General features: G+C 45.1%; 1 protein-coding gene and 1 pseudogene across 4 annotated transcripts; one reads left to right on the top strand and one right to left on the bottom strand.

Moving 5' to 3' along the window:
- Positions 1-847: 847 nt before the first annotated feature.
- Positions 848-27,023, bottom strand: ENSA (endosulfine alpha). Of its 3 annotated transcripts, none has more exons than XM_080915773.1 (4): positions 26,852-27,023; positions 25,120-25,245; positions 23,360-23,526; positions 848-872 (listed from the first exon to the last, which is right to left on the bottom strand). In XM_080915773.1, the coding sequence occupies exons 1-4, from the start codon at positions 26,903-26,905 to the stop codon at positions 863-865; spliced, it is 357 nt and encodes a 118-aa protein (XP_080771899.1). In that variant the 5' UTR covers positions 26,906-27,023; the 3' UTR covers positions 848-862. The 3 variants fall into 3 exon arrangements, with proteins under 3 accessions (XP_080771899.1, XP_080771898.1, XP_080771900.1); XM_080915772.1 differs by lacking the exon at positions 848-872 and adding an exon at positions 20,092-20,679; XM_080915774.1 differs by lacking the exon at positions 848-872 and having other exon boundaries at positions 21,615-23,526.
- Positions 6,087-6,416, top strand: LOC308419659 (elongin-C-like; annotated as a pseudogene). Its single transcript has one exon. The product of its transcript is annotated as an elongin-C-like (transcript).

Raw genomic sequence — 27,023 nt, 5'->3', positions numbered from 1 at the left:
GGAAACATAACACTGAGTACCATGATGTATATGTTCTAATTCAACTTCATTACTAATTGTGGGGTTGGGATGAATCAGCAGAAGGGACTAGAGGCAATGGAGTAGCTGAGTCTAGGTGGCTCAAATCATAACGATCTAGATTGCTGTAGCATGCACAGCTGTGAGCCCAGCATGCTGAATCCAAGACTAGCCTAAGCCACAGAGAGAGGCTCTGTCTCTCAGAAACAAAAACAAAACAAAAACAAAAGCCGGTGCTAGGAGGAGTGACTTAACCGTGGACTCCGCCAGGGCTAGGAGGGGTGACTTAACCATGGACTCTGCCAGGGCTTGATTGGCAGCTAGGCAAGGGGCCAGGGTCATCCTCTGTTACTGTTACATAATGACTCTAAAGCCAGCCTGGGCTACCATGATATACCAAACAGGAGGGTGGTTTAGGGTTAATGGTCCTTGCCTGCCAATTGAATTGATGATCTGAATTTGATCCCAGGATCCAGGAGAGGAGGAGAGATTGGAGTGCCCCAGATTGTTCTCTGACTTTCACAGGGTGCCACAATATATACTTTGAAGAGTTTGAGGCCACACTTTACAAGCTAAGCCATGGACTAGTTATCAAATTGAAGAAGAGAGAGTATTATGTACTTCTAGGGTGGAGGTATGTGTCCTAGAAGATTATGAGGTACAAGGGTCTGGCTGGGAGCAGTTGATGGGAAGATGATCACCTAGCATCCAGAAAGCCCTGGGTTTGACCTGCAGCACTCTGTAGACAGATGTGGAAGCATGTATCCGTAATCCCAGGACTGCAGAGATGAAAATGCCAAGCTTAGAGGTCGGAGCACACCCAGTTCCTGGCCAGCTTGGCTGATTATAGGACCCTGTTAAACAAAAGTAGACATCTCCACTCAACCCCTAAGAAAGAAAATACAAAAAAAAATAATAATTTTCTAAAAAAATGTCCATGAATGGTGAATGTCACATGAGTCTTGCAGTGGTAACTGTAACATCATGTCAGGCCATGCAGCCAGCCTCTTGCACAGTACAAACCCCAAACCTAGAAAAATACCTGTTGCTCCCTTCACCCCCTTACATAGGTTAGGCAAGTATGATTTTTTTAGATATGATATCATGTAGCCCAGGCTACCTCGAATTCACTATGTAACAAGGATGTCCCTTTACCAGTATGTTTTGTTCATTTGTGTGTATGACAGTGAGTGCTCAGAGACACCTTCTGGGAGTCAGTACTCCCTCCACTATGTGGGCCCTGCGGATTGAAGTTATGTTCTCAGACTTGGCAGCAAGTGCCTCTGCCTGCTAAGAGCTCTTGCTGCCTGGACCATGAATTTATGATCCTTTGGCTTCTACCTCTGCGAGCTAGGATTGTAGGGGGATAAGCCACCTCGTCCAGTTAAATAAGGTTTGGTTGTTTTGTTTTTAAATTTGTTTGTTTTGGGGTTTCAAAACCAGCTTTCTCTATGTAGCCCTGGCTGTCCTGGATCTCACACTGTAGACCAGGTTAGTCTTGAACTCTTCTCCCAGAGTGCTGGGATTATAGGGATGGGTCACTACTTCCAATTTTCCAACGTTGCTTTTTTAAATTAGCATGTAAAGTAATGGATTTCATTGTTTCCATATATTTATGTCATTAGACTTAGAAGTTACTCCTCCTGGCCCCCAGATCCCAGTAATTCAGTTAAACTGTGATCTCCCAAGCAGAAAGAGGTAGCGCAGAACAGTGCTAGTGAGCTGGGAACCAGCAAAGGGAAGCCCGAGTGAAAGTGTAAACAGGAGAAAAGTCACAGAAATGTAGCAAATTAAGAGGAAAAGCAAATCCAAGCAAAGAGCAAAAACTGTTGTTCAGTCTGGTCTGTGTTCCAGTTTGTATGTAGACCATCTCTATGGCAACCATCTGCTTCCTGTCTTTCTGTGACTACATAGCTTAATTGCTTAAGTGTGGCCAAGGACCGCAGTCAGCGTAGGCTAGGGGAAGTAAGTGGTCCCACTGAGTAAGGAAGACTGCAAGAAAACAACCACGTTCTCATCTCCCACGTGCCTCCCTCCTGGTCTCCTGGCACCCCTCTTTCCACTCTTAACCCTCAAACTTGGACCTTTGTTAACATACCCTGCAGGGGCCCTCCAAGGTCACCTTTAATCCTAATACTTGGGAGACCAGCAGGTGGACACAGTGACACACCAACTCAAAAAGAAAAAACGTGCCGTAGGGATGGAGGCACATTCCTGGTCTGTCCTATCCTTATCCCCTTTCACAGTAAGAAAATGATTTTGTTTTTGTTGAGTCAGGGTTTCTCTGTAAACAATCCTAGCTGTCCTAGAACTTGTTCCTTAGACCAGACTGGCCTCAAACTCACTGAGATCCTCTTGCCTCAGCTTCCTACTGTGCTGGAATTCAAGGCGTGTGCCATCCCTGCCAAGCAAGAAAAGGCTTTGTTTTTCATTTGCTGGTTCTGAGTCTCAAATTTAGGGCACACAGCAGACACTCTTCTTCCATTTTGTCTTTTTTAGGGAACGGGGGAGGGGAGATGGCATCTCTTGCAGTATAACCTAGCCTTGAACTCTTGACCCTTGTTCCTCAGTGTCCTCAGTGCTGGGATTACAGGGCACTTCACACTTAGGCAAGCACTGTTTGCTGACCTATGACCTCTCTACACCAGCCTAGAAGGGGCTCAAGGTCCCAACCTTGATTTATAGCACTCACAGGTAAAGCTAAGTTTTGCAAATATTTTGTGATATTTTTACCAATTATGTAAACCTTTATCCAATTGGGGGATCCCCTTCATGAGCAAGAGGAAGGGCAGAGGCTCTGGCTTCCCATTTTCACCCCAGGTGCCACTTTCGAGGCCACCCACTGAGGGGAAAAGAGGGGAGACTCCCATCTCTCTCTCTCTCTCTCTCTCTCTCTCTCTCTCTCTCTCTCTTCAGCCTCTTAACCAGGAAGCCATTTCCAAAGCCCCAAGAGATTCCCACCTGATGCTGTGGTAACCCTGAGGAAGTAGGAGGGGAGGCCTGTCACTGAGGCACAGAGCTGAAGCCAGGCTCTCCTTCCACAGGCAGCTCCAGAATTCTTTCTAGGAAACTCCAGAGGGCATTTGGCAATGTTTGGTAGTGTTTGTGGGTCTCTCTTTTCTTGATACAGGTTCTTGTCCTGTAGCCCTGGCTAGCTTGGTACTATGTAGTTCAAACTAACCTCAAACTTAGTGATCCTCCTTCCTCTGCCTCCTGGGTACTGGGGTAACAGGTGTGAGCTGTCAGGCTTGGCTAGAGATGTTAGTAAAATCTTAAAAGGCATAAGGCAGCCCTCAGAGCAAAAGTGTAACTCAAAACACTGGCAGACCTGAGTTGGGCTAATAAAGGTGCTGGCTGTGCGGTTTTTTTCTTTCTTTCCCTCTTTTTGTTTTGTTTTGTTTTTAGATGGGGCTTCTTAATATAGCCCATGTTGACCTCAAACTTGTGATCCTCCTGTCTCAGCACTTTGAGAGTATGTAGTTTGCTTCTAACAAAAGTAGTCAAACTGGAGCCTGGGGTACAGCTTGTGGTCAAGTGAGGGACCCCTGGTGTCAATTCCCTGCACAGCAATCTATTCAGTTCATCTTTGCCTTGAGCCAGCTCAGTCTGAGCGGGTAAGATGGTGGACACCTGTTATTCCAGCACCCAGCGGCTGAGGCAGGAGCCCAGTTGCAAGTCCAGGACTGTATAGCAAGACCTTGTCTCAAACAATAGCTAAATCCACCAGTCAGAGGATGGAGAGAACTCACGGGTTGGTGTGGCTCCCAGCACGAATGCTGGCTGCTTCTCAACCATCTGCAGGTCAAGCTCTTAGGAACCCATGTTCTTTCTGGCTCCAAGGGCACCTGTACTCCCATGTGCATACCTCAGTCCAGACATGTAGACATACACCCATACATGTGATTAAAGTAATAAAACCCTTTTACAAACTCACCTGTCCTAGAGAGAATCTGGATTTAGGAGAAGCTACGTGACAGAGGCTATGCAGCCACAAAAAAGGATTTCTCAACCTTGGTTAACATCACTTGTAGTGACTGAACAGAACCCAGTGGGCTCTAATGACCCACTCATTCCCAAATTCTCAAAACCCCGCGCTTTTATTCTTTCCTCCTGTTTTAATTTATCTGAGTCACAGTCTCCATAGTTCAGGGTGGCCTAGAACTCCCTAGGTAGCTAAACTTGAGTGACCCCACCTTGAGTGCGCGGATCAGAGTCATGTGACCCTATGCCGCCTTCAGTGGGGTGCAGGAGACTAAACCCTAAACCCGGGGCCTTCCGTATGACTGAGCCGCATCCCCAGGGCTGTCTAGCTGTGGGCTTGGGAATGAAACCTAAGGATTCATGCATGGCAGGCAAGCACAGTGTCAGAAGCACTGTCACTATGTCACCTGTCTCCTGCCTTCTCTGCTCTCCTCCCCTTCCCTGGCCTCTTCCCAGATCTCTCTGTGCTGCCCGGGCAGAACTCAGACTCCTGGGTTCAAGTCTTTCCCCTGCCTCCAGCTTCTAAGTAGCCGGGCCTGTAGGCACGTCCTACCACACCCTTCCTGGGTATTTTGCGTACGTTAGGGCCAATAGAAGAGGAAGTGATGCAGAAATCCAGTAGAGGAAGCTGGAGAATGACTCAGATTTTCCTAATCATAAAAAGCATTTTGAAATGACCTTTAATGTCAAAGTGAGACTCATGACAATTGAATGATGCTAGGACTTTCCTTTGTGAGGCTGAGTTAGGATTCACATGGGGTGGCTTTAGTCACAGCACACTGTTCCTGCCAAACCCAAACCAAGAAAAAAAAAGAAAAAAAAAAAAAAACCTTTCCTCATAGGTCTGTTGACATTTGAAAATCAATCTTACGCCCCCCCCCCAGTCCCTCCCTCTCTCCCTCTCTCTACCTCCCTTTCTCCCTTCCTCCCACTCCCTCCATCCCTCCCCCCCATTTCTCTCTCTCTCCAGGATTTCATGTAGCCCCATTTACTTCAGATTCCCTGTAGCCAAAGACAGCTTTGAATTCTTGAGCTTCCTGTTTATACTCCCCAGTGCTGGGATTACAGGTATGCAGAACCACAACCCAATTTGGTGTTTGAAATCCTGTTAGCTGAATTTTGGCTCTAGTTAAAAACAAGCATAGGTCAAAACAGCTCAGGGTAAGGTCACCTCCCTCCATGCTTGAAGACCAGAAGATCTCTGGGACTCACATGGTGGAGGCAAAGAGCCGATTTCCCAAAGCTGCCCTCTGCCCTTCATGTATGCACAACTGCACTGGCCACACATACACATGCACACACCCCATAAATGTAATATATTTTTCTTATTATTTGGGGACTGGAGTGGTGGCTCAGCAGTTAAAGAGTGTGCACTGCCCTTCCAGAGGACACCGTTCCTGTTCCCAGCCCCTCTCTCAGGTTAACTCAGGCTTCTGCACACACATCCGTCTGGACAAGTACATAAAGATGAACAATAATCGTAAATGTAATTTTGAAAAGAATGCTGCATGTTGTCTAGCGATGCACAGATGTAATCCTCCCAGCATTTAGGAGGCTGATGTGGGAGGACAGGTAAGCTCCAGGCCAGCCTGAGCTAATGTTGAGATTTTGTTTCTAACATAGGAAAGGACTCTGAGTACGTGATCCAAGGAGGGAATCCAGGGATGATTTGAGAAAACTTGATGCTATGTAAATTCTATCCAGTCTTTCCTATCTGAACTTCTGACAGATTTAATAAGGCTTCACAGAGGCTGTGGATCTAGCTTGGGTGGAGTGCTTGCCTAACTAACCAGACCCCGTGTTTGTGCCTGAGTATTACAGGGTATGCTGGTAATCCTAGCCCTTGGGAAGTAGAGGCAGATGGGTCAGGAGTTTAAGGTTGTCTTTGGCTACACAGTGAGTTCTAGGCTAGACTAGGATACATGAGTCTCTGCCTCAAAAGAAAACACAAACCACAAAACAGTCTACTTAAAAAAATATATGATTGGCACTTCCTTTGGTCGCAAGTTATTAGCGGACCACGTCTCGGCCTCTCCAGGAAACTACTAAAGTTCCTCTGGGATGAAATAGAATTTTATAAGAACATAATGGATGGAGAGGAGAAAACCTATGGTGGCTGTGAAGTCCCTGTATGTGAAATTAATATCTTCTGATGGTCGTGAATTTATTGTAAAAAGAGAACATGCATTTACATCGGGAACAATAAAGGCCATATTGAGTGGTCCAGGTCAGCTGGCGGAGAATGAATCCAGTGAGGTCAGGTTTAGAGACACCCCTCACGTGCGCTATGGAAAGCGTGCATGTATTTTACCTACAGGGTCCACAATACTAACAGCCCCACTGAAATTCCTGAATTCCCAGTTGCACCTGAAATTGCACTGGAACTGCTGACGGCTGCGAACTTCCTAGACTGTTAAATAAAATAAATGATAATAAACTGTTACTTTTTTTCAGTATTTAATGCCTGTAGTTCAGCTAGTAATTTTTTCACATACAGCATGTTGCCTGTATGAAATTGAATCTAAAGCTAATGGCTGAGCAGCTTCCTTCTGTCATGGCAGAGCTGAAGTTTGTCTGCTACATCAAAGAATTAAGTTTCATAAGCCAAAAACTAAACAGATAAAGCCAGTTTTTAGGTGGTTTGCTTTCTCCTTTGGATTCAACCTTTAGAGCTGTAACAGACACAGCAAATCCTGTGACGTAAGCATAAGTGAGCATTCGACAGGTAAACACAGGCGCTAAGTATGTTTATGTTTTCAGTGTTCTTTTTAAGAACCAGTTCTGATTTAAAGCCTCTGAGCATTACTAGAGTTATGCAAATAATTACATGAAAAACATGTTTATAACTTAGCCGAACCTTGATTTTTGTAACTCAAGAATAAGTTGAAATTTCTTACATGTTTTTTGATAAACTGCACTGGCTTTGATTCCAGCACTGGAACCGAGGCAGGCAGATCTCTGAGATCCAGGGCGGCCTGGGTCTGCAGAGTGAGTCCATGGACAGCCAGGGCTACACAGAAAATCCCTGTCCAAAACTGAAGAAGAAAACAACAACAAAAGATCAAAGGCTGGAGAGATGGCTCAGCGGTTAAGAGCACTGACAGTTAGTTCTTCCAAGAGGTCCAGAGTTCAATTCCCAGCAACCACATGGTGGCTCACAACCATCTGTAATGGGATCCGATGCCCTCCTCTGGTGTGACTGAAGACAGCCACAGTGCACTCACATACATGAAAAAAAAAAAAAACTCACATACATTTAAAAAAAAAAAAAAACAAGCCACTTACTAATCTAACAGGAAGTGGGAGGGATTTATAGGCCTCACTCCTAAATAAAGACATTAGATGGCTTCTGGGGGAGGGAGTGCCAGTCTCAGGGCTGTGTTCCTGCGGATGTCTATACCCAGGTATAACTGACAACACATAGTGGAGCTCACAGGTTATTAAAAATGATAAAGGGGCTGGGGAGATGCTCAGTGCTCTTCCAGAGGACCTGGGTTTGATTCCCCAGCACCCACATGTAACTCCAGTTCTAGGGGATCAGACTTCCTCTTCTGGCTTCTGTGGGTACCAGGCATCCACATGTGCATAGACAGACGTGCAAGCAAAACACCCAAACACATAAAAAACCTGAACAGGTGGGTTTGGCAGTTCCAAGCCTAAGTTCCTAAGCAAAATCCCCTGAAGAGTTTCCAGACCAAAATCCCCAGGACAGAGGAAAGACCTGAAAGGTTTTTGAGCCTTTTAGGTTTGGGTGGGAAGTTTTATTTCATGGGATTTTAGTTCAGCATAGCAAACATACAAAGGGTGTGAAAGAGCCAGGTACTACTAATCAAGAGCTGGCCAATCACAAGACTGCTTTCTTAATTCCCCATTACTCCCATCCCCAGAAAGATGTAGGGAAACATGGCAAAATTAAGGTTGTAGGATTGGCCTCAAGGAGCAGGCTTGTTTTTACTTCAGGAGTTCAAGGTCATATTTAGCTACTTAGGGAATTGGGGCCAGTGTAGCTACATGAGAATCTATCTCAAAACCCAAAAGCCACCAAGAATATAAAACAGTCATTTGAGACAACAAAATTGCATGTTTGTATTTAGACACCTAAGGATAGGAGAAACTGAGAAACTATATAGAGATCTGATGCCCTTTTCTGGTGTGTCTGAAGAGAGTACTCACATTTCAAAAAAGAAAAAAAAAAAAAAAAGATGAAAATCCAAGTGACTGGAAAACTGTATTTGTTGAGCTTACAGGCTGGGAACCAATTGAGCAGAACAAATTTTGTCTAAAATTTCCCAAATTTGTAAGTCTGCTTTTATGCAGAAAGAGGAGCAAAAGAACCTGCTCTGAGGAACCGAGAAACCCTAGAGGGGGATGGGCAACTTCCTCCTGCTCAAGGCACTGGTGACCTCGGCCCCACCCACGTGGTATGTCTAGATCTCACTGACAGCATTTGCCACCCTTAGCTAAATGAAGTGTTGGTATGTACTATACATGTAATAATCTCTCAATTGGGTGCTGTGGTACATGTGACTAATCCCAGCTACTACAAAGGTTGAAGCAGGAGGCTGGGGGATGGGTGGACACCTGACATCATCTTCCTACCTCTGAGAAAATGTAAAAAAAACATGTCAGCCAGCCCAAAGTAAACTGAAGAGAATCTTTATTCACTTACCTAACAGACATTAAATTACTTTTTAAGTTTAATTTTTCTATTATATTTACTCATTTTATGTATATAAGTATATGCTTACAGGTACATATGTGCACTACATATGTGTATGCCTGGAGGTCAGAGGAGTCAGGTTGTGACCCACCATATGAATGCTAGACACCAACCAAACCTTGTGTCCTCTCTCAAGACATGCTTTTAACAACTAAGCCATCTCTCCAGCCCGGATTTCTTCTTATCGTGTACACCTTTCTTCTTATTTTACCCCTGCACTTACGTTTGATAAGTTATGTCAGACACACCTGTGCAAGGGTGTCTGATCCACCAGAGCTGGAGTTACAGTTGTGAGCTACCCTGTGGGTGCTGGGAATTGAACTCAGGACCTCTTAACCACTGAGCCATCTCTCCAGCCCCACCCAACCTTTTCTTTTAAAGATGGGCTCTTGTAACTCATGCTGACCTTGAACTGCTGACCCTTCTACCTCATTCACCTTACTTTTATTTATTGATGCCCTGGAGCTTTATACATACGTACCTTTGGATAGTATATGGAGCCCAGGGCCTTCCGAGGTGAAGGCTCTGCTGAGGAGGTAGCTTCAGATTCCATTCAGTCAGGCTAAGAGCAGCCTCTCCCTGTTCTTTTTCCTACTCTAGGACCGACCCTGAACTTCATCTGCATCTCTCCAGGTTCGTGGGATTCTGGATCCATTTAAATTTTTCACCAACCCAGTTCTCCAAGTCTCTTAATTCTTTTCTAAATTAGATAATTTAATTCTCCTTTCACATAAAGTACATTTGGGATAGGGGGAACACTTAGTTAAAAGTGCAGCTCCGAGTTCAACTGCATGATTTGGCTTACGTCTATAACAAAAGCACTTGAAAAGTAGAGACAGCCGATCAGCATCATCCTCAGCCACACAGTGAGTTCAAGACTAGCCTGGACTACAAGACACCCTGTCTCAACAACAAAATAAAGTTGTTTTTTTTTAAAGACATTTCTAATTACATTCATCTGGGTCAGTGGAAGGGGGGGAAGCGATGGGTGTGAATATAATATCCAAATGTATGTATGTATAAAATGCCATAACAAAGCCATTAAGTATCATTAGTAAATGCTAATAAAAGCAATGTAATGAAGTTAGACCCAGTGTCCCAGATGAGTTTGCGCCAGAAGTCGCAATTATCAGACAGAGTTCTCTCTTTTTATAACACATCTAAATTTTAAGCTCAAAACACTATTTTGTGTGTGTGAGCAATTACATGTCTGTCTGTATACAAGTGTGCCTAGTGCCCACAGAGGCTGGAGTTTACACGTGGATGTAAACTGCCACATGGGTGCTGGGAATTGAACCTGGATTCTGGCCCATTAACTCTTCTTTTTAAAGTTGTTTGTGTGTTAATTAAGTTCAGGAAACTCCTGAACAAAACTGTTTCAACAAAACTGCAGGGGCTGTAAACTTGTTTCAGCAGTGGGTGGGGGAGGGGAGAGGTTCAAGGTCAAATACCTATTTAAGGAGGTGCAGGCTAGCCTGGGCTTCAGGCAAGACATCCCTTTTCAAAACAAAATCCTATCTTCCAAAAATAACAGAGCAAACCTCAGATATATGAGTCCTTAACTTAGCCTTACATGGTGACAAGTCCCTTAGTAACTGAACCTTCCCCACTCTCCACCTTAAGTGTCCAACTCCCAAGTCTCAAATTCCAATCACATTCCAGTGACAGCATCAGGAAGAGTTACTCACTTCCGCTGTAGCTGAATCTTCTATTCTTTAACTCTGCAAGGGTTTCTGTTGGACTGTTTATCGCGACTTCCTAGGCTTCTTATCTAAGTGGAACAGGCAGAGTCTTCAAACTGTCTGTCACCAGGACCTTTACCCCTTTGCTCTTTTGCCAATCCACTTTGTGTCTACAAATCATGATTCAGAAGAACACAGGTGTCTTTGTTCCTATACCCAAGCTGAGTACTCCTAGAGAGAGCTAGGTGCTGTTGCTCATATATGTTCCTGGTTTCCAATTTGTTCCTTACCCACTGGTCCATTTGAGATGGTCTCCACATGTCCTGGGCTGCCTTCAGAATACTGATTCCATGGCTGCGTACCATCCCGGCTTTCACTGTCCTTTTACCTATTATTTTGGGGCTGGCTTTTCTTCTGTTCCCTTCTCTTTCAATCCGCCACCTTACCCCTCTTTTTCCCTGAGACAGCCCTGTGTGACCCTGGTTGTCCTTGAACTTGAAGATCCACCTGCCTCTCTGCATCCCAAGTGCTGAGATTAAAAATGTGCCTCACTGCCTCGGCTCCACTTCTTCATCCTTCTTGTCTGGCAGCTCTTTTAAAACTCCCAACCCAGCTTCCACCTCAATTCAACAAGTAACGCTGACATTTGAGTTCACAGAGCTGGGAAGTTAGTTCACTGGTACTTGCCCAGATATGTGAGGCTCTGGGTTCAATCTACAGCCTTAATAAATAACAAGGTAATGGCCAGAGAAGGTCAGCCAGCAGTTGCCTACTTTCTTTCTTTCTTTCTTTTTTTTTTTTTTAAGATTTATTTATTCTTTATGTATGTGAGTACACTGTAGCTATCCTCAGACACACCAGAGGAGGGCATCAGATCCCATTACAGATGGCTGTGAGCCACCATGTGGTTGCTGGGAATTGAACTCAGGTCCTCTGGAAGAGCAGTCAGTGCTCTTAACTGCTGAGCCATCATCTCTCCAGCCCCAGTTGCCTACTTTCAATCATAAACTGTTGTGAGTCCAGATAGGACAAGGACAATACCCTTTCCTTATATCAGCTGTATTTCCACCCAGATGAGATAGCGCATCTAGGATAGGATAGCATACAGTTGGAGCTCAGTAGACGTGTGCTGACTGAGGCTCCACCTGCACCTGGACTCTCAGCCCATGCTCTCCCTCCCTCTGAGAGCCCAGGTTTAGTTACTATCAGTGTGGAAGGAGTTTCAAGGTTTACTTATTCCTTCTGCTCAGTCCTTCAAATGTGTCTGCTCCCCTCTCCCCTTCCCGATAAACACCAGGCGGGCTGCAAACTTGCTGAGTGGTTCAGATTGGCTTTGAGCTGTGATCTTTCTGCTTCAGCCTTCTGGAATTAAGAGTACCACCCACCACCACCTGCTTCAACCATTCTTCCCTTAACTACCAAGTAGCTCCAGAGCACCCAGTTCTGCATGCAGGACTTCACCTCTACTGGTCTACTGAAATCCGTTGTAGGAAGGCTAGGAGTTACAAATCAAGTAGATATTCAGTCCTCTTTTTCTTAAAGACACTTTATGATTTTGTTTTCAGAATTAAAACCATATCCTGATTGTCAAAAATCTTAAAATTATACAAATTTTAACCCTGATGTGGGTACATTTTTGTTCTCTGTAGTTTTAAATTTAAAAAAAAAAAAAGAAATTACATCAACCACTGAGAAATGACGCGGTGGTGAAAAGCAGTGGATCCAGGTTTGGTCCCAGCCCCTACCTGAGGGTCTCACAATCATTTGCAACTTCAGTTCCAAGGTATCCAACATCCTTTTCTGGCCTGCGAGGTTGCCAGGCATACACAAGGGGAACAGACATGCCTGCAGGCGAAAGACCAATCCTCCGTATACATGAAAACGTTTCATTTATTTCTGGTTTGTGTGCCCATGCCATGGCACATGTATGGAAAGTCAGAGGACACTCAAGTGAGCCTAAATAATTTTCCCTTCTGTCTTCGACCTTGAGGGTTCTGGGATCAAACTCAAGGGTTGTCAGGCATGGCAGCAAGCTTCCTTACTGGTGTGGCATCCTGTTTTCCTGCACATTCCCCTCTCCTGTTTTTACCCTTTGACTGTGAGCCTAGCCTTTGAGGACAGGGCCATCGCTAACTCTTTTTGTTTAGTTTTGACGAAGGCCTTTGGTGGCCAGGGGAACTCTCTGAGTGCTGGGGTTGAAGGTGTGTCACCTCACTGGCTCCTCCATAATTTAAAATGTGATGTTGGAGATGGAACCTAGAGCCTGGTGCTTGCAAAGCACACACTACCACTGAGAGCAATCCTCAGCCTCTGCGCCTTCTGTGGTACATTCTGTGGTACAGGAGAAAGGCCTTCTTCTTTCACCTCATCTACAGTGTTTACACGGATGTGCTGAGGAGCTGCTGCTGCTGCTCCTGATGCTTGATGCTTTCTTTCTCTTCTTCCTCCCCTTCCCCTCCTCCTCTTCTTCCTCCCTTTCCCCCTCCCCTCCTCCTCCCCTTTATTTTCTTCCTCTCTCCCTTCTCCTCTTCTTTTAGACAGAATCTCCTGTGTCTCAGACTGACCTCAAGTTTACTCTGCAGCAGCAGATGATCTTGCATTTCAGATCCTCCCTGCTTCCCCCTTTCCAATGCTGGAACTATAGGCATGTACTTCTACAGCTGGCTTTATTCGATGCTAGTGATTGAATACAGGGTTGCACTGAGCTACAGCCCTGGGCCTCCACCTTCCCCTTTCCACCGTATGTTTTACATCCACAAAATCAGTGCCTCCCCTGATCGCACCCTCTCCTCTCCCAGTTTTATTGTCTTTGGATTATGGTATCATCTCTTACCCAGCATTCAGAACAGAAAATACAAGTTTTTAAAATTTTTAATTCCATCTTTTCCCAAATCCTGTATCTCAAAACAATTCTTTCTTTTTGTGTTCCGAGACAGGATTTTTTTTTTTTTTTTTTTTTTTTTTTGTGTAGTCCTGGCTGGCCTGGAAGTCACCTCTGTAGATGAGGCTGGGATGGCAAATGTATGTCACCATACTAGCCTGTATGAAAAACCTTTCAAAGAAACTATTGCTAATTTTGCATTTTCTAGAGTTTTGAGCAGAATCATATAAAAATAGGAATGTATGTGTGTAGGGATCAGACCCAGGGGCTGGTGTGTATTGGCTAAGCTTTCACTGTTGAGCTACGCCCGACCCCACTTGCTATGTAGCCCAGGCTAACCTTTTAACTATTATTTTATCTCAACTTTGAAAGTGCTGAGATTCCACACATGCACCAGCATGCCTAGGTGCTACAACTTTTTTGAGACAGGCCTTGTATTCCAGGCCTGCCTGAATTCACTATGTAGCCTTAAACTTCTGACCCTCTGACTCCATCTCCTGAATGCTGGGGTTACAGGCATGTACCACACAAGAATTTAAAGGGTACTAGAGACCAAGGTTTTGTGGATTCTAGACACACACGTCTACCAAGGAAGTTATAGCTTCAAGTTTTACTACGTAGCTCAGAATGGCTTATTTTTGTTTGTTTTAGTTTTAGTTTTTCAAGACAGGGTTTCTTTGTGTAGCCCTGGCTGTCCTGGAACTTACTTTGTAGACCAGCTGGCCTTGAACTCATAGAGTTTGGTCTACCTCTGCTTCTGGAGTGCTGGGATTAAAGGTGTGCAGTACCTGGGCTAGTGGGGCTGGCTTCTTTAAAACAACTTTAAGTTTTAAAACTTGTGTATGTGCATTTGCACACAAGTGTATGCAGGTCAGAGAAGTCACATCCTTGGAAGCTGGAGTTATAGGCACTTGTGAGTCACTGCCTGGCATGGGTGCTGGGAACCATTAGGTCTTCTGCAAGATCAGCCGAAGCCTTTCCAGCTAGCATCTCTCTCCAGCCTCAACACAGGACCTTCTTCATTTGCTATACCCATTTCAGAGTTGTTTATTTTTGATTTTTTTTTTTTTTTTTTTTTTTTTTTTGAGAAAAGGTCTTTGTATCCCAGGCTGCCCTGTAACTCCCTATGTCTAGGAAGGCTGACCTCAAATATGCAGAGCTCCTCCCAAAGTGCTCAGATCATTTGTGTCCCACATCTGCCTCAAAACCTATACATAGGTTCTCACCAGGATAAAGGTCAAAGGGCCATTTGTGACCTGTCTCTTGCTTCCTTCTTCTCATTCCTGACCTTGCCTATTGTATGAATCATTTTTATGTTTCCAGAAGGTAGTACCTCTGAATCACTTTACTCATGTCCTTTCTCCTGATGACATCTCTCCAGCCTGTGTCTGTGTAAGCTTTAATCCTCCACCTTCATATCTCATCTTAGAAAGACATCATAAAAAGACGTGTTTTGGGGCTGGAGAGATGGCTCAGTGGTTAAGAGCACTGACTGCTCTTCCAGAGGTCCTGAGTTCACATCCCAGCAATCACATGGTGGCTCACAGCCATCTGTAATGGGATCTGATGTGCTCCCTATTCTGCAGTGTCTGAAGACAGTGACAGTGTACTCATATACATAAAATAAAGCAAAAGTAAAGTAGCCAGGGGGAACTACAACTTCTGAGATCAGACACAGGGCCCATGTAAGCAAGCACTTTACACACACAGTGATACCCACAGCCTACAATAGACTTGTGTGAAGTATTTCCTGAGCCAGAGTGGGGGTGACCTGTGACCTCAGGATCAGAAAGCAGAGATAGAAAGAGGATTAGAAGCTCTGAGCCAGCCTGGGGTAAACAGTGAGCACACACTACGTAAGGAGACTGTCACATTTTCATGTACCCATCTTTACTAATCTCACTTCACCTACTATGTGCTGACACAGATTCCCTCCAAGTGAGACATTTGCTTACAACTTCCATATAATTCTTTCTTCCCACCTGTCTCAGGCTCATCTCCAGCAAGCAGCTCAATGTTATCTCTTCCAAGAAGCCTCTACCAGGCTACATATTACCCTCCCAATTAGCACCCTAGTCTACTTGGTTCATGACACACAGTCACCATATGCAATCTACATGTGTAGATTGTTCTGAAGCTGTTTGTATTTTAATGTTAATTCCACTTCCCCAAGAAGGGCTGCCTAGTCACGTACTCAAGAGGTGACCTCATCTAAACCTTCCCATTTTAATTAGTAAAATAAAGGAAAGCCAGTGACTGGGCAGGGTGAGAGGAGAGGTCTGAGGAGGTCAGAGGAGGTGGTGAAGGTTGTGGCAAGATGCAGATTCCTGAGGACCAGCTAGACCCAGGTGATATTGATTGGCGTTGAATAGTTATGAACATTAAGGACTTTATAGGTCTAGTATAGCAGTTTGTATCTTTGTCTATTTGATATAATCTTGTTGTGTAGAGGGTTTGTGGATTGAGAGTTGAATATATAAACCTGTATGAAAAGCTATCAGGCTGTAGAGTTGTATTTATGTGGGATTTTGGGGCAGAGAAACATCTTGGGACAGAGGCAGAGAACAGGCGGTAGAAAACTGCCAGGGAAAGGAGTTTCACAGACAAGTTGGTCTGTGGTGGAGGCTCAGACCGGGTGCCAGAGGTGTGCATGGCTCCATATCCAGCCCGAGCAGTGAGACCTCAGGGCCGATAAAGAGATAATCAATTTTATTATTTTAATATTTACTGCAACATACATGGTGCATGTACACATGGAGGCCAGAGCAGGACACTGGCTTATCTCCCTCTTACCCTATCTCCCACTAAATAAAGAAAATATAGTAAAAAACATCTAACTAGATGATATACTAAAACTGATCTCTGCCGTCCACAGGCACACAAAGAGGGGAGTGCACTGCACACAAGGAAGTGTATCTACAACAGCCAAACAAAATATAAATTCCTGTTCCATACACTGACACTGACTAATCTAAACAGATTGGAGCAGACGCCTGTTTGAAATCCCCTTGGCAGCTTCTATACCTGCTTTTCATCTTGTCCTCTCAGAGCTGACTCCTCCTTTTGTGCCCTGGTCTGATCCCAAGACAGTCTTCAGAGCCACTTGACTGTGTCTGTGCTGGTGTGCCATTCTAGCCTTGTCTGTTCCTCTACCAAATGTCTTCCTCTTCTGTCTCCTGAAGCTGTTTTAAGTCAGAACTTCCTCATGAAGTCTCTGCTCTCTGCCTCTGTTGTCAACCAAGTATATTCTCTATTCTCAGACCCACATGCCTGGAGCTCATAAACATTCTGTCACATGAGTCCCTCAACTCCCCCTTGAGACTTATGTAAACCAAGCTGACTTCAAACTTGTGATCCTCCTGCTTCTGTATGCTAGGATACGTGCCTCCACTCATGGTTGGTTTTCTGAGATAGTCTTGCGACAGTTTAGCTTGTCTGGAATTTTCAATCCTCCTGCCTTAGCCTCCCAATTGCCTAGGATTACAACTATGTCTCATAATGCCCATGTTCCTCATTCCTCTTTATGTGTATAATGTTTTGCCTGTACACATGCATGTGCACTGTATTTGTGCCTGATCCTTATGGAAGCCAGAAGATGGTGTAGGATTCTCTGGAATTGCAGTTACAGAGCAGGACACATGAGACTCCCCCAAACAAGTCAAAACAACGAAGGATTAAGACAGACGATCCTAATTATCTGCTAGTGTGTTATCACACTTCTCAAACTGCTTAGGAATTATCTTTTGTTTCTATCCCCTGCAAATGGACCACCACGGCTAAATGTAATACCATCATGTCAATTTATTCCCTGGCAATTTCTCCACCAGTGTCATCTCACCGAGAGTACCTCGTGTTTCAGCACAGTGCCTGGCATATTCTGAGCACATAGTAAATGGCCATTGATCTGGACCACGGCAACCCTCCCTCTCCATCAAGGATCAGGTTTGTATGTAGCAGGTGTTCCATGACTATACTGCTTAATCCTGCCTGGCCTTACATGCAGGGCTCCCACTGTTAGATCATGAGCACGGCAGGTCCCACTTGAGACCTTCCCTTCCCTTTCTGGCTTTCTCCTAGGCACTGTCCGAAGGTGCTTGAGCACATGAGGCTTGCTATGTAGTGCTGGCTGGCCTAGAGCTAGCTATGTAGACCATTCTCTTACCGCTGCCTTTGAGAACTGGGGCTACTGTTCCTATCTCTACCTCCTCAGTGCTAAGATTACAAGGGTGGATTTTTTTTTTTTTTTTAGTTTCACTATGTAGCCCAGGCTAGCCTATTGCCTCAGTCTCTAGAAGTATGTTACAGGTGTCTGCCTCACTGCCTGACTTCTATCTTTTCTATGCGTAGGCTACACTAGTTCAAGTGAGAATGGGTGGACTAGTGATCGACTCCAGCCTCTCTGTGGTTTGTCATCAGTCACAGCCCAACTGAGAGAAAAGATTTCAGAGAATACCTGGCTGACGTTCTCAGCAGAGCCAAGTGTTGCCATGCAGTGTGCCTTTAACTCACAGGAAGTTAAAGTGTACTCACAGTGTACTCACAGGAAGGGGAGGCTGGAATCAAGTTTGGGGCCAGACTAGGTTATGCAAGTATGTATTTAAAAAAAAAAAGGTTGGCTACTAAATTTGTTTTAGTTGCCTGGGTGTGTTGTATGAATAAAGAATAAATGCCAATAATTAATTAATGACCGAGTCTCACTGTCTAGCTCTCGGGGAGCCTGAATTCAATAATGCAGACCAGGTTGGCCTCCAACTGCCTCTGCTTTCCAAGTGCTGGGATTAAAGGTGTGTCATCACGCCACAGTCCATCCCCATTTTAAAACATATTTTATTATGTGTGCACCTGCCACTATTAGGAATCAGCTGTTTCCAGTGATTTGAGTTCTGGGGTTGATCAGTTTCTCAGGCCTGTACAGCAAGTGCGTCACCTGCTGAGCTCTCTCCCCAGCCTGGATATTGGGATACAGGCATCCAAAACCATTTCTAGGTACCCAGGGACTTTCAAGGTTCCAGCATAACTAAGGTACAGGGACTCTAGACAGCCAGTCTATATACCACGGTAGCAGTACACAAGCTTTCCCTTGGCTGTTTTCTGTCTTCTCTCCATGCCCCAACTTCCTCACTTGAATGGAAATGAATGTGTACCACCTGGATGCTGACACAGCTTCCTCACTCCCAGCTATATGGATATGATGGACATGATCCAAAGTGCTTGGGAAAAGTCATGGAGCTAAGAAGTCTCACAGCCATCATGCAGTAACAGCATGCTTCCACAGGGATTACATAGAAAGCACTGACCTTTTTCAAGTATTATTCTCTTTAAGCTACATAGCACTTTTTTCTTTTGGCATGTGTTTGTGTTGTTTCGACAGTGCCCTCTACTGGGTACTAAGAGTAAGTTCTCTTCCATTGTTGTGGGGTCTAGGAATCAAACTCAGGCTTTGCTTCAGGTGCCTTTAACCAACCATTTTTTTGTTTTGAGATGTGATTCTTTGCCTCTGTTTCTGGCGTATAGGGATCATGAGCAAGCACTACCATATCTAGGGTTTTATGCAACTGGTGGTGACTCTGAACTGCTCCCCTGCTTCCACTTCCCAAGGGCTGGGATTTCAGGCATATGGCAGCATGCCCACCCCAGCCTACTTCTGTTTAATGCACTCTCACCCCACCAGGCTTACTGCTCAGCAGGACAACCTTTTGAGATGTATCACAAGCCCCTGGCTAAATAAGAGAGAAAGGCAGATTGCAGCTAACCATCGGTCTGAACTCAGGGATCCCAATGAGGTTGCTAAAGAAAAGATGTAAGGGGTTGAAAAGGGTTGCAACTTTATGGGAAGATAACATTATCAACCAACCAAACCCTCCAAAACGCCCATGGAGTAAAACACCAACCTCTGTGCACACTTTGAAAAAACTATTGATCCAGTTTCGTATATAGCTGAAGATAGCAGAGTCTGGCATCAGTGTGAGAAGAGGCTTTTGTTCCAGAGAAGGCATGTTTTCCCAATGTAGGGGGGAATGCCAAGACAATGGGGTGGAGAGGGGGGATCAGGAGGGAATGCACCTTTGTGAAGGCAAATGAAGGGGGAGGGGGAATGGGAGCAGGGCAGGGTAAAGGGAAAACATCTCAAATGTAAGTACAGAGTATCTAAAGAAAGGCAGAAACATCTGTTACAAATTCATCTAAGACACTAAAAGCAGGACTTCTCTATATAGACTTGACTCCAACCCCAGAATACTGGCGATTTTAGTCAGCTGTCTCCTGCACTTCCCTCTAATGGCTTTCAGGAAGGCAGGGTAGGGTATGATGTGGGGCAAGCCATTCTACTTTCTGCTGGCAGGCGAGGAAAGGCCCGCTTCTTTTGCTTATTACTAACTCACACTTCTCCCACACAAACAGAACTTAGGAACAGAAACTGAAGGGAAAAAGAACGAAAGGGGCCCCATTTTTGTTGAGCCTGGACTAAGCTTTGAGGGTTAGCACACCATTTAATCAAGTTCCCTGAACCTCTCATTTTATAAGGTGACACATCTTCTGTCTTAGGAATGAAGGACAGGCAGAAGCTAGCAAAGGCCAACATTGATCTGTATGCCACCATTCCTGCTCCCTTTCCCAATGTGATGAGCCTTGTTAGAGCCCCTTTAAGCTCAGGGGCCCAGGCCAGCCCCCAACCACTCCTTCAGTATCATTCTTCACTTCCCAAATCCCAAGAAAACACACCAACTGCTTCAGAATAGTTCTAGTTTTGTTTTTTTTCCATGGGTATTTTTGTTGTTGTTTTATTTCAAATACTGAAAAAAATCCCCCAGGGCCCTGTGGGGCTCCCCAATTAACTGCCCCTCATCACACAGCAAACCTATGTTAAGGACAGCATCTCTTTCTTTTCTTTTTTTAAAGGAACATACTGAGTCCTCAACTTGTTCTGCAGAACCAGAGAGACCTGTCTGCTATAAAGAGCACAATTCCTTTTCTCTGATGCATCTCTCCTCAGCCCTTACCAGTCTACTGACAACCTTCACTTTATCCCCCACAGCCACCCCGTGGTTCAGGAGGATGATAGGAAATTTCTTTTTATCAGTTGTAAGCCTTCACTCATTTCCCACAGTTTTGCTCCCCCTTCCAACCCCACCCTTGGGATATCAATGAGTTTTCTCCCAACAGTTATTTGGAAAAAAGGTGAAACAAACAAAACAAAAGTTCAAGGTCTTGGTGCTCAGCCCAAGGGGCTCCATGTGTTGGGACACCAGTTGGCAGGATCTCTGCCTTTCTAGCCTGCACCCGGGCCATCTCCTGACCCCTGGCTACAAAAGCGGGGAGGGGAGGAGCCAGCACAGGACCCGAGTGGGCATCGTCTCACGATCTGGTGGAGCCCCAGGAAGCATCATTCAACTTGGCCACTGTGGATGAACACAGAAGAAACAAAAAACAAACAAACAACAACAACAACAAAAAAAAATCACTGTCAAGTAAAAGGGGAAAGCTCGTGAATTCCATCCCAGTCTTGACCCCATGGTTTCTCCAAATACTTCATTAGGCTACCTCATTATATATGCCTGAATATTAATTATAAGGAAGCAAGAAAATAAAAACAGAATTTTAGTCTTTTGCTGTCCTTTTTGGTACTCATGGTAAACAGGAAGACAAGTCTTGAGACGACGACAAATAACTGGAGGTTTCCTAGTGAAGCTCACAAGGCACAGCCAGTGGGGCACTGGAGAGGAATCACAGCAGTGAGGTGCTGACTGGCAGAGGCCAGGGTGAGACCACATCCTTGTTTGGAGGAGACTAAATAGCCTAGATTTAATCAAATGCATTTAGATCTTGAAATGACCCTTCCTTCCAGGTTAAGAAGCAAGCCTGAGAAGTGCAGCTTGTCTCCTTAGCATCAAGACACTACTTCATCTTGATTTCCTTTCCCCTTCCCCATCCCTATCTCTAACCCAGTGTGTGTACCCACTAACAGTGTGTATATGTAATATTACTGGAGTTGAAATCAGGGGCTCCTGAATGTGAGAAAAGTATTCTACCTAGGAACCATACTCCTAGCCCTATCTTTACTTTTTATTTTAGACAGGGACTCACTGAATTCCCAAGGCTCTGAACTCACTCTTGTAGCCCAGGCTACAAACAAGCCTTGAAGTACTAAATCACCCTGTCTCAGTTGTTGAAGAGCTGGAGTTACAAGCCATCTTGATTTCCCTCCCTGTTTCTCCCGTCCTTTCCTAAAAACCAGAATCATTGTGAACACCAGCTTTGAAGACACAAAACTAACCAATAGAGAAGGCAGCTCAGACAGGGCACAAAAAGGTACAGAATTCGAGAAGATCGGAGATGAAGAAAACGTACAAAATTATATATATATTTATATATATAATAACATGACATATCTATGTACAACGTGACTGGGACATTGAAGAAACTATACAATGATGTTCGGGTCTGTCCCCTTCCCACATGGACTTCTGATTAAGGATGACAGCATGAGAAAATGGAGCAAAAAACACAGAAATTATATACAATTACAAATGAAAGTCAAGGAGTTTGGGGGCCAGGGAGACCAGGGATCCTGCACTCCACTCCTTCCTCACCAACCTATGCCCACCCAATCTGAATGACGGCCAGACACCTGAGCAGTGGCCAGTCAGGAGAAGAGCGTATTTTACATGTCTTTTCCCGTAACACACACATCCACAAATTCGCCTACATCCTAAGGGCACACTGGAATCTGTAAAGGGCAGAGAGACTGCACCATCTTGCTCTTCTGAGCAGTTCTCACTCTGGCCCTCTCTGCTGATGACGAGCAGGTGGCATTCAGTAAGATCCAGGCCAAACTAGTGATGACACAGCAAGACGGGCTGCTGCCTCCCTCCCTGCAGCCTCTTTCCAGCCCCCAGCAGTGAGTTGTCTGCTGGGACCAGCTGCTCCAGCAAGCTGGAGCACTGAGCTCTGGGGCCCAGCTCCCTCCTCCCTTCTTCCTCCATGCCTGACATGGTGAGTGAGCCTGTCTCGGCAGGCCCATCCAATCTGCTGCCAGCGCAGGTTTGTAGCAGCTAGGGTCAACGGCAGACCCACGTAAGTGGACAGAGTCAAGACACATCCAGGGCCAGCCTTTTCGGGTTTGTTCTCTTTCACTCTCAGAAAAGCTACAGTACCTATGAGATTGTTGTTTGAGGCTATGTATGGCCCTTAATCTCACACACTCTCTTGTCCATGTCGTGCTTCTGGCTTTATAAAGCTGAGGCTTGGTCACAGGCCTGCCTCAATTTTGGTTTTATGATGACTAGTGGGGCATGGCAGGTGTAGGACTTTAGAGTCAGAATTAGCCTATTCCTGTGTTTCCTTCTGTTTGCAGATGAGGAACACAACCTGGTCAAGCTCACACACCAGTGCTATGAGCATGACAAGAACTACAGTCCATGTATTTCAACCCCTAAACTCTTTCCAGTATCTCATACTACTTTCAAAAAGCAACATGCTGGAAGAGAAAAGATACCATTCCTTTTCATGAGTAGCTAACGTCCATTAAACTTTACATTCCTTGAGAAGCAGGGCAACTGTTGGAGGAACACAGCAGAGGGGTTAGGCGGGCATCATAGTTTTTGGGACACAAACCCCTCTCCTTTCAAGGTTCCCTAAACACCCACGATGGGAACACAAAGCACAGAGGCCTAAGGGACAACACACTTAGAAGCACAGAGAACGTCTCCTTCACTCTACCTTTCCCAACATGTCAACTCAGCTTTGGGACACTGAACCTGTCACACTGCTCAAAGACAGCCTGTCCAAGGACTTGCTCTTCCAGCAGGAGAACTTGCATCTTCTATTTCTCACCACAGGAAAAGCTGCAGTGCTCTGCACTTCTAGTCTTTCCTATTCTTGGGTTTCTACTGGGGTATTGCAAGGGTATACAAGTTTCAATTTACCCAAAAGATGAACTCAGAGCCCCTCTTCAACCTAAGCCCCCAGCAGAATGTCTTCCCTGGATGGCAAGCTGAGCTCTGACTAGGTGCCCATTCCCTGCCTACAATATATAAAAGTCCAGTGGGTGAGGAAGGGGAAGAAAGGGGCCCAGGTTACCCCGCAAGCTTGCTGGTGACGAGCGAGGACTTTCTCTGGGGCAGGTCCTGTGGGGTGGGGATGTGGTCACCGGTCACCAAGTTCTTGTCTGTTCCTGCACTCGGCAGCTGCTTGTTCTTCATCTTGGCTTTGGCCATGTTGTAGTCTCCTGAGTCAAAGTACTTTTGCTAAGAGACAGGAGGGAGGTTTAGATGAATGTGCAACTTCGGTGTTCTCCAAAAGCAGGAACTCATTGTCTACCATCAACCTAAGCTCCCACCTCATTCAGCTGTCTAAGCATTGGCCATGCACACATTACTCACTTGTGTGTGCTCATCTCCCAGCATGCTGATCTTGTCAGAATATAAGCAGTTCCTAGCAGAAACATGCACCTTTGTAGCTTAAGGGGCAGCTGTATCCCTGAACCTCACCTCTATCTCTTGTACCTTACCGAGTACAGGAAGGTTCAATTACAATCACTCACTTCATCCATCACAGTTAGGTAGCAAAGTAATACCTTGGTGCTGGGGAAATGCAAGAGTCAAGAAGGGTCAATCTGGGTCTATCAGCAACCAGAGACCAACCGGAAACCAACTATTTCAGAGTTAGAAATTATTCTTAGAGCAGGAGTAGGAACTGGGCTTGCTCACGAGGCAGTGTGCTTTCCAGACTCCCACACATGTTCCATGGTGAGACTGTCTGCCTACGTCTGGCTCGCCTAAGTCAAAATAAGCTGCACATCATCACACCATCATCTGTGACTAAGACTGAGCACCTGGGATTCTCCGCAGGAGGCTGCTTCTGTTTCCACCTCAATCCTACACTACAGACAGCTTTATCCTTACAATCTGCTGTCAGCTCATGGTAGGGAGAAACCTGACACAAAGGAGAGAGAGGGCTGTGAAGACAGACTTCCACTGTTGAGGAAGGTCATTCCAGCTGCTTTGTTTCTTTACTTTGTGGTCTTCTAGGTTGAGCCCAAGCTAGACAAGTGCTTTCCCATGGAGCTAATCCTCTATCATTCTGCACAGGAAAAAGAATCGTCTCTGTGTTACTTTTTTCTTTTTTTTTTGAGAGAGTGTCTCAAAAAACTCTGAAACTCACATTGTAGACTGGGATGGCCTTAATCTTGGAGGTCTACCTGTCTCCGCTTCCCCAGTGTTGGGATTAAATTAGGCATGTACTTTTTTTTATTTTTAAAAATAATTACATTAAAAAAACAATAAAACATTTGTATATGTGTCCATGGAAGCCAGAAAATCTCCTGGAGCTGAAGTCCCAGCTGCCTGATGTGAATGTTGGGAGCCAAATATTGCCTTTCTGGAAGACAGTAGCCCATCTCTCTTAATTGCTGATCTCTCTCTCTAGCCCTAGACTGTTCTTACATTTGTGGTTATCTTCCTGCTTTAGCTTAGGTGCTGAGATCACAGACACAAGCTAGCACACTCAGCTAAAATAAGTTTCTTAGGAGTATAGTTAATGTGTGGTGTTAGTTTTAACAGTCTAAAGAAACCTACTGCACCAGTTGAATATTGGGGTCTTCTGTCTCCGATCCTCCCTTCAGTCCCCATCTGCTACCTACCCAAATGCCCAACATTAAGCTTTCATTTCCTAGTCAGAAGGGAGTGACATCATTGCAGAGATTCACAATAATCTGTTTTTCTCTTTTCAAGTTTCTAACTCATCTTTACTAATGCTAAATAACCAAACCTACAGAAAAACATGTAGTAGAACCTCTATGGACTTCATCCAAGGTGCCACAGTATAAGGGTGTCCCATACCCCTTTCTGGAGTCTCTTCATGAGGAAGTCGGAGCCTCCAGGCTTTTGTCCTAGGCTTGGATATTTGGCCTTTAGCTTTGCCTCCTCAGCTTTCTCAGGGAGAATACCTTCTTTCTCCTGTGTATCCTAAAGAAAACAAGCCAAGTAAAATCAATGGCTGAAAAACAATGACCTCTAATATCTGATAATCTTTATACTATTAAAATTTTCCTGGAGGTATGTTTGTAAATATGCTATCTACGCTCTGTTCTGTTTAGTGTGTATATTATTTAAGGATTTATTTGTTTTATGTGCATGTATTCTGCAGGCATGTATGTCTGTGTACCACATGGATGCCTGGTGTCCTCAGGTTCAGAAGAGGGCATTAAGTCTCCTAGAGCTGAATTATAAATGAATGTGAGCGACCATGTGCTGGGAACTAAACCCAGGTGCTCTGCAAGAGCAATGAGTGCTCTTAACCACTGAGCCACTTTTCCTGCTCCTCTACTCTACTCTTAGGGATTTGGACAAAGTTCTTTGGACAAAGTTCTTAGTTCAAATCCCTAAGTTCAAGATAGCTGTATCAAGTAAAGGAAAACAAGATAGTTCTTATATCACACCCAAGGAATCACCAGGGACCTGTGAATACTAGGTTAAAGGTAGTATCTAAACATAATACCTGAATCATAGAGCAAGCCACAGCTCAGCACTGAGAGTAGGAAAGATCAAAAAGGACCTGGGAGAGTTCCTGGCTGTCCTACAGGTCAGGGTAGCTTCATCTTCTGAGAGGCTCCCTCCTCATTTACACTCTAAAAAGCAATCTGGACTCACTGTGGAGGATGTTAGGCACGTGGTCTATTCTAAAGGTATACCTGAGTAATTTCATAAATGCAGGCAGGCAAGAGACAAACAGAAATCAACATACCATTAGTTTTTCTTGTTTTGCTGTTTTTTTAAAAAAAAAAATTTCTGTGATGGCCAGGCTGGTCTTGAACTCAAGAGATCCACCTGCCTCTGCCTCCTGAGTGCTGGGAATAAAAGCATGCTCCGCCATCCCCTGGCTAGTGTATTTTCATTTGACAAACAGGTTCCGAGATAACACGAAGTGTATTTAACAAGTCTTTAAGCTCCGTGTTAAGTAACTCAAATATGGTGTCGAAGAAGGGGTTTGGTATTAGTGTTTTCATAATGCGATGGTGGGTGGATTACATCCCACTGCGGAGAAATTAGAGGGAATCTAAAAGTGACCGACAGTGAACAACAAATTATCAAATAGGTCTAAGGGAAGTTGGCACCTGAACCTACCCGACGGTAGTAATTACTCTTTCCCCTCCCCCAGTGCTGGTTCATTTTAAATGTCTTCCACGTTGACCTCTATCTTGCTGTGGATGAAGCTCCTGTCTGGTAGTATCTCTTCTAATCAAACATCTCTCATTTACAGCTCAGGACCACCAGCTAGCCGCCCCTTCATTCGCCTCGTCTTTCCAAACACCCGCCCACACCAGAGCTCGGCCAATTATAGAACAACTTCCATGGACTGAATAGAGGCCTACTGGCCAATAAGATGGGGGGATCTCACAGATTGACAATCGGCTTGACTAATCGACATCAGGGCACTAGGCCGCGCCGAAATGCAGCCTGTGCGACGTTAGTAGTGGCCAACCCCTCTGGAGGCCGACGCAGAGGCGGCCAATCAGCGGCGGCGGGGGCGTATTCCGCCCGCGCGGCCGCCCCCGTTCCCCCTTCTCCTCACCTGCTTCTCCTCGCCGGTCTCCTCCGCAGGGTTTTCTTCTTGTTTCTGGGACATGGCAGAACTGGGACTGTGCGATGCAAGGCCCGGGAAGTCAGCCGGAAAAGGGGAGGGGGAGGGGAAACGGGGACAACCTGAGCAGCTGCTCCAGCTCCTGTCACTATGGTTGCTCAGC

The sequence above is a fragment of the Micromys minutus genome, assembly GCF_963924665.1.
Source record: "Micromys minutus genome assembly, chromosome: 4".
NCBI classification, from domain to species: domain Eukaryota; kingdom Metazoa; phylum Chordata; class Mammalia; order Rodentia; family Muridae; genus Micromys; species Micromys minutus.
The sequence above is the reverse complement of the archived record's forward strand: the minus strand, read 5'-3'. Positions and strand labels throughout refer to the sequence as shown.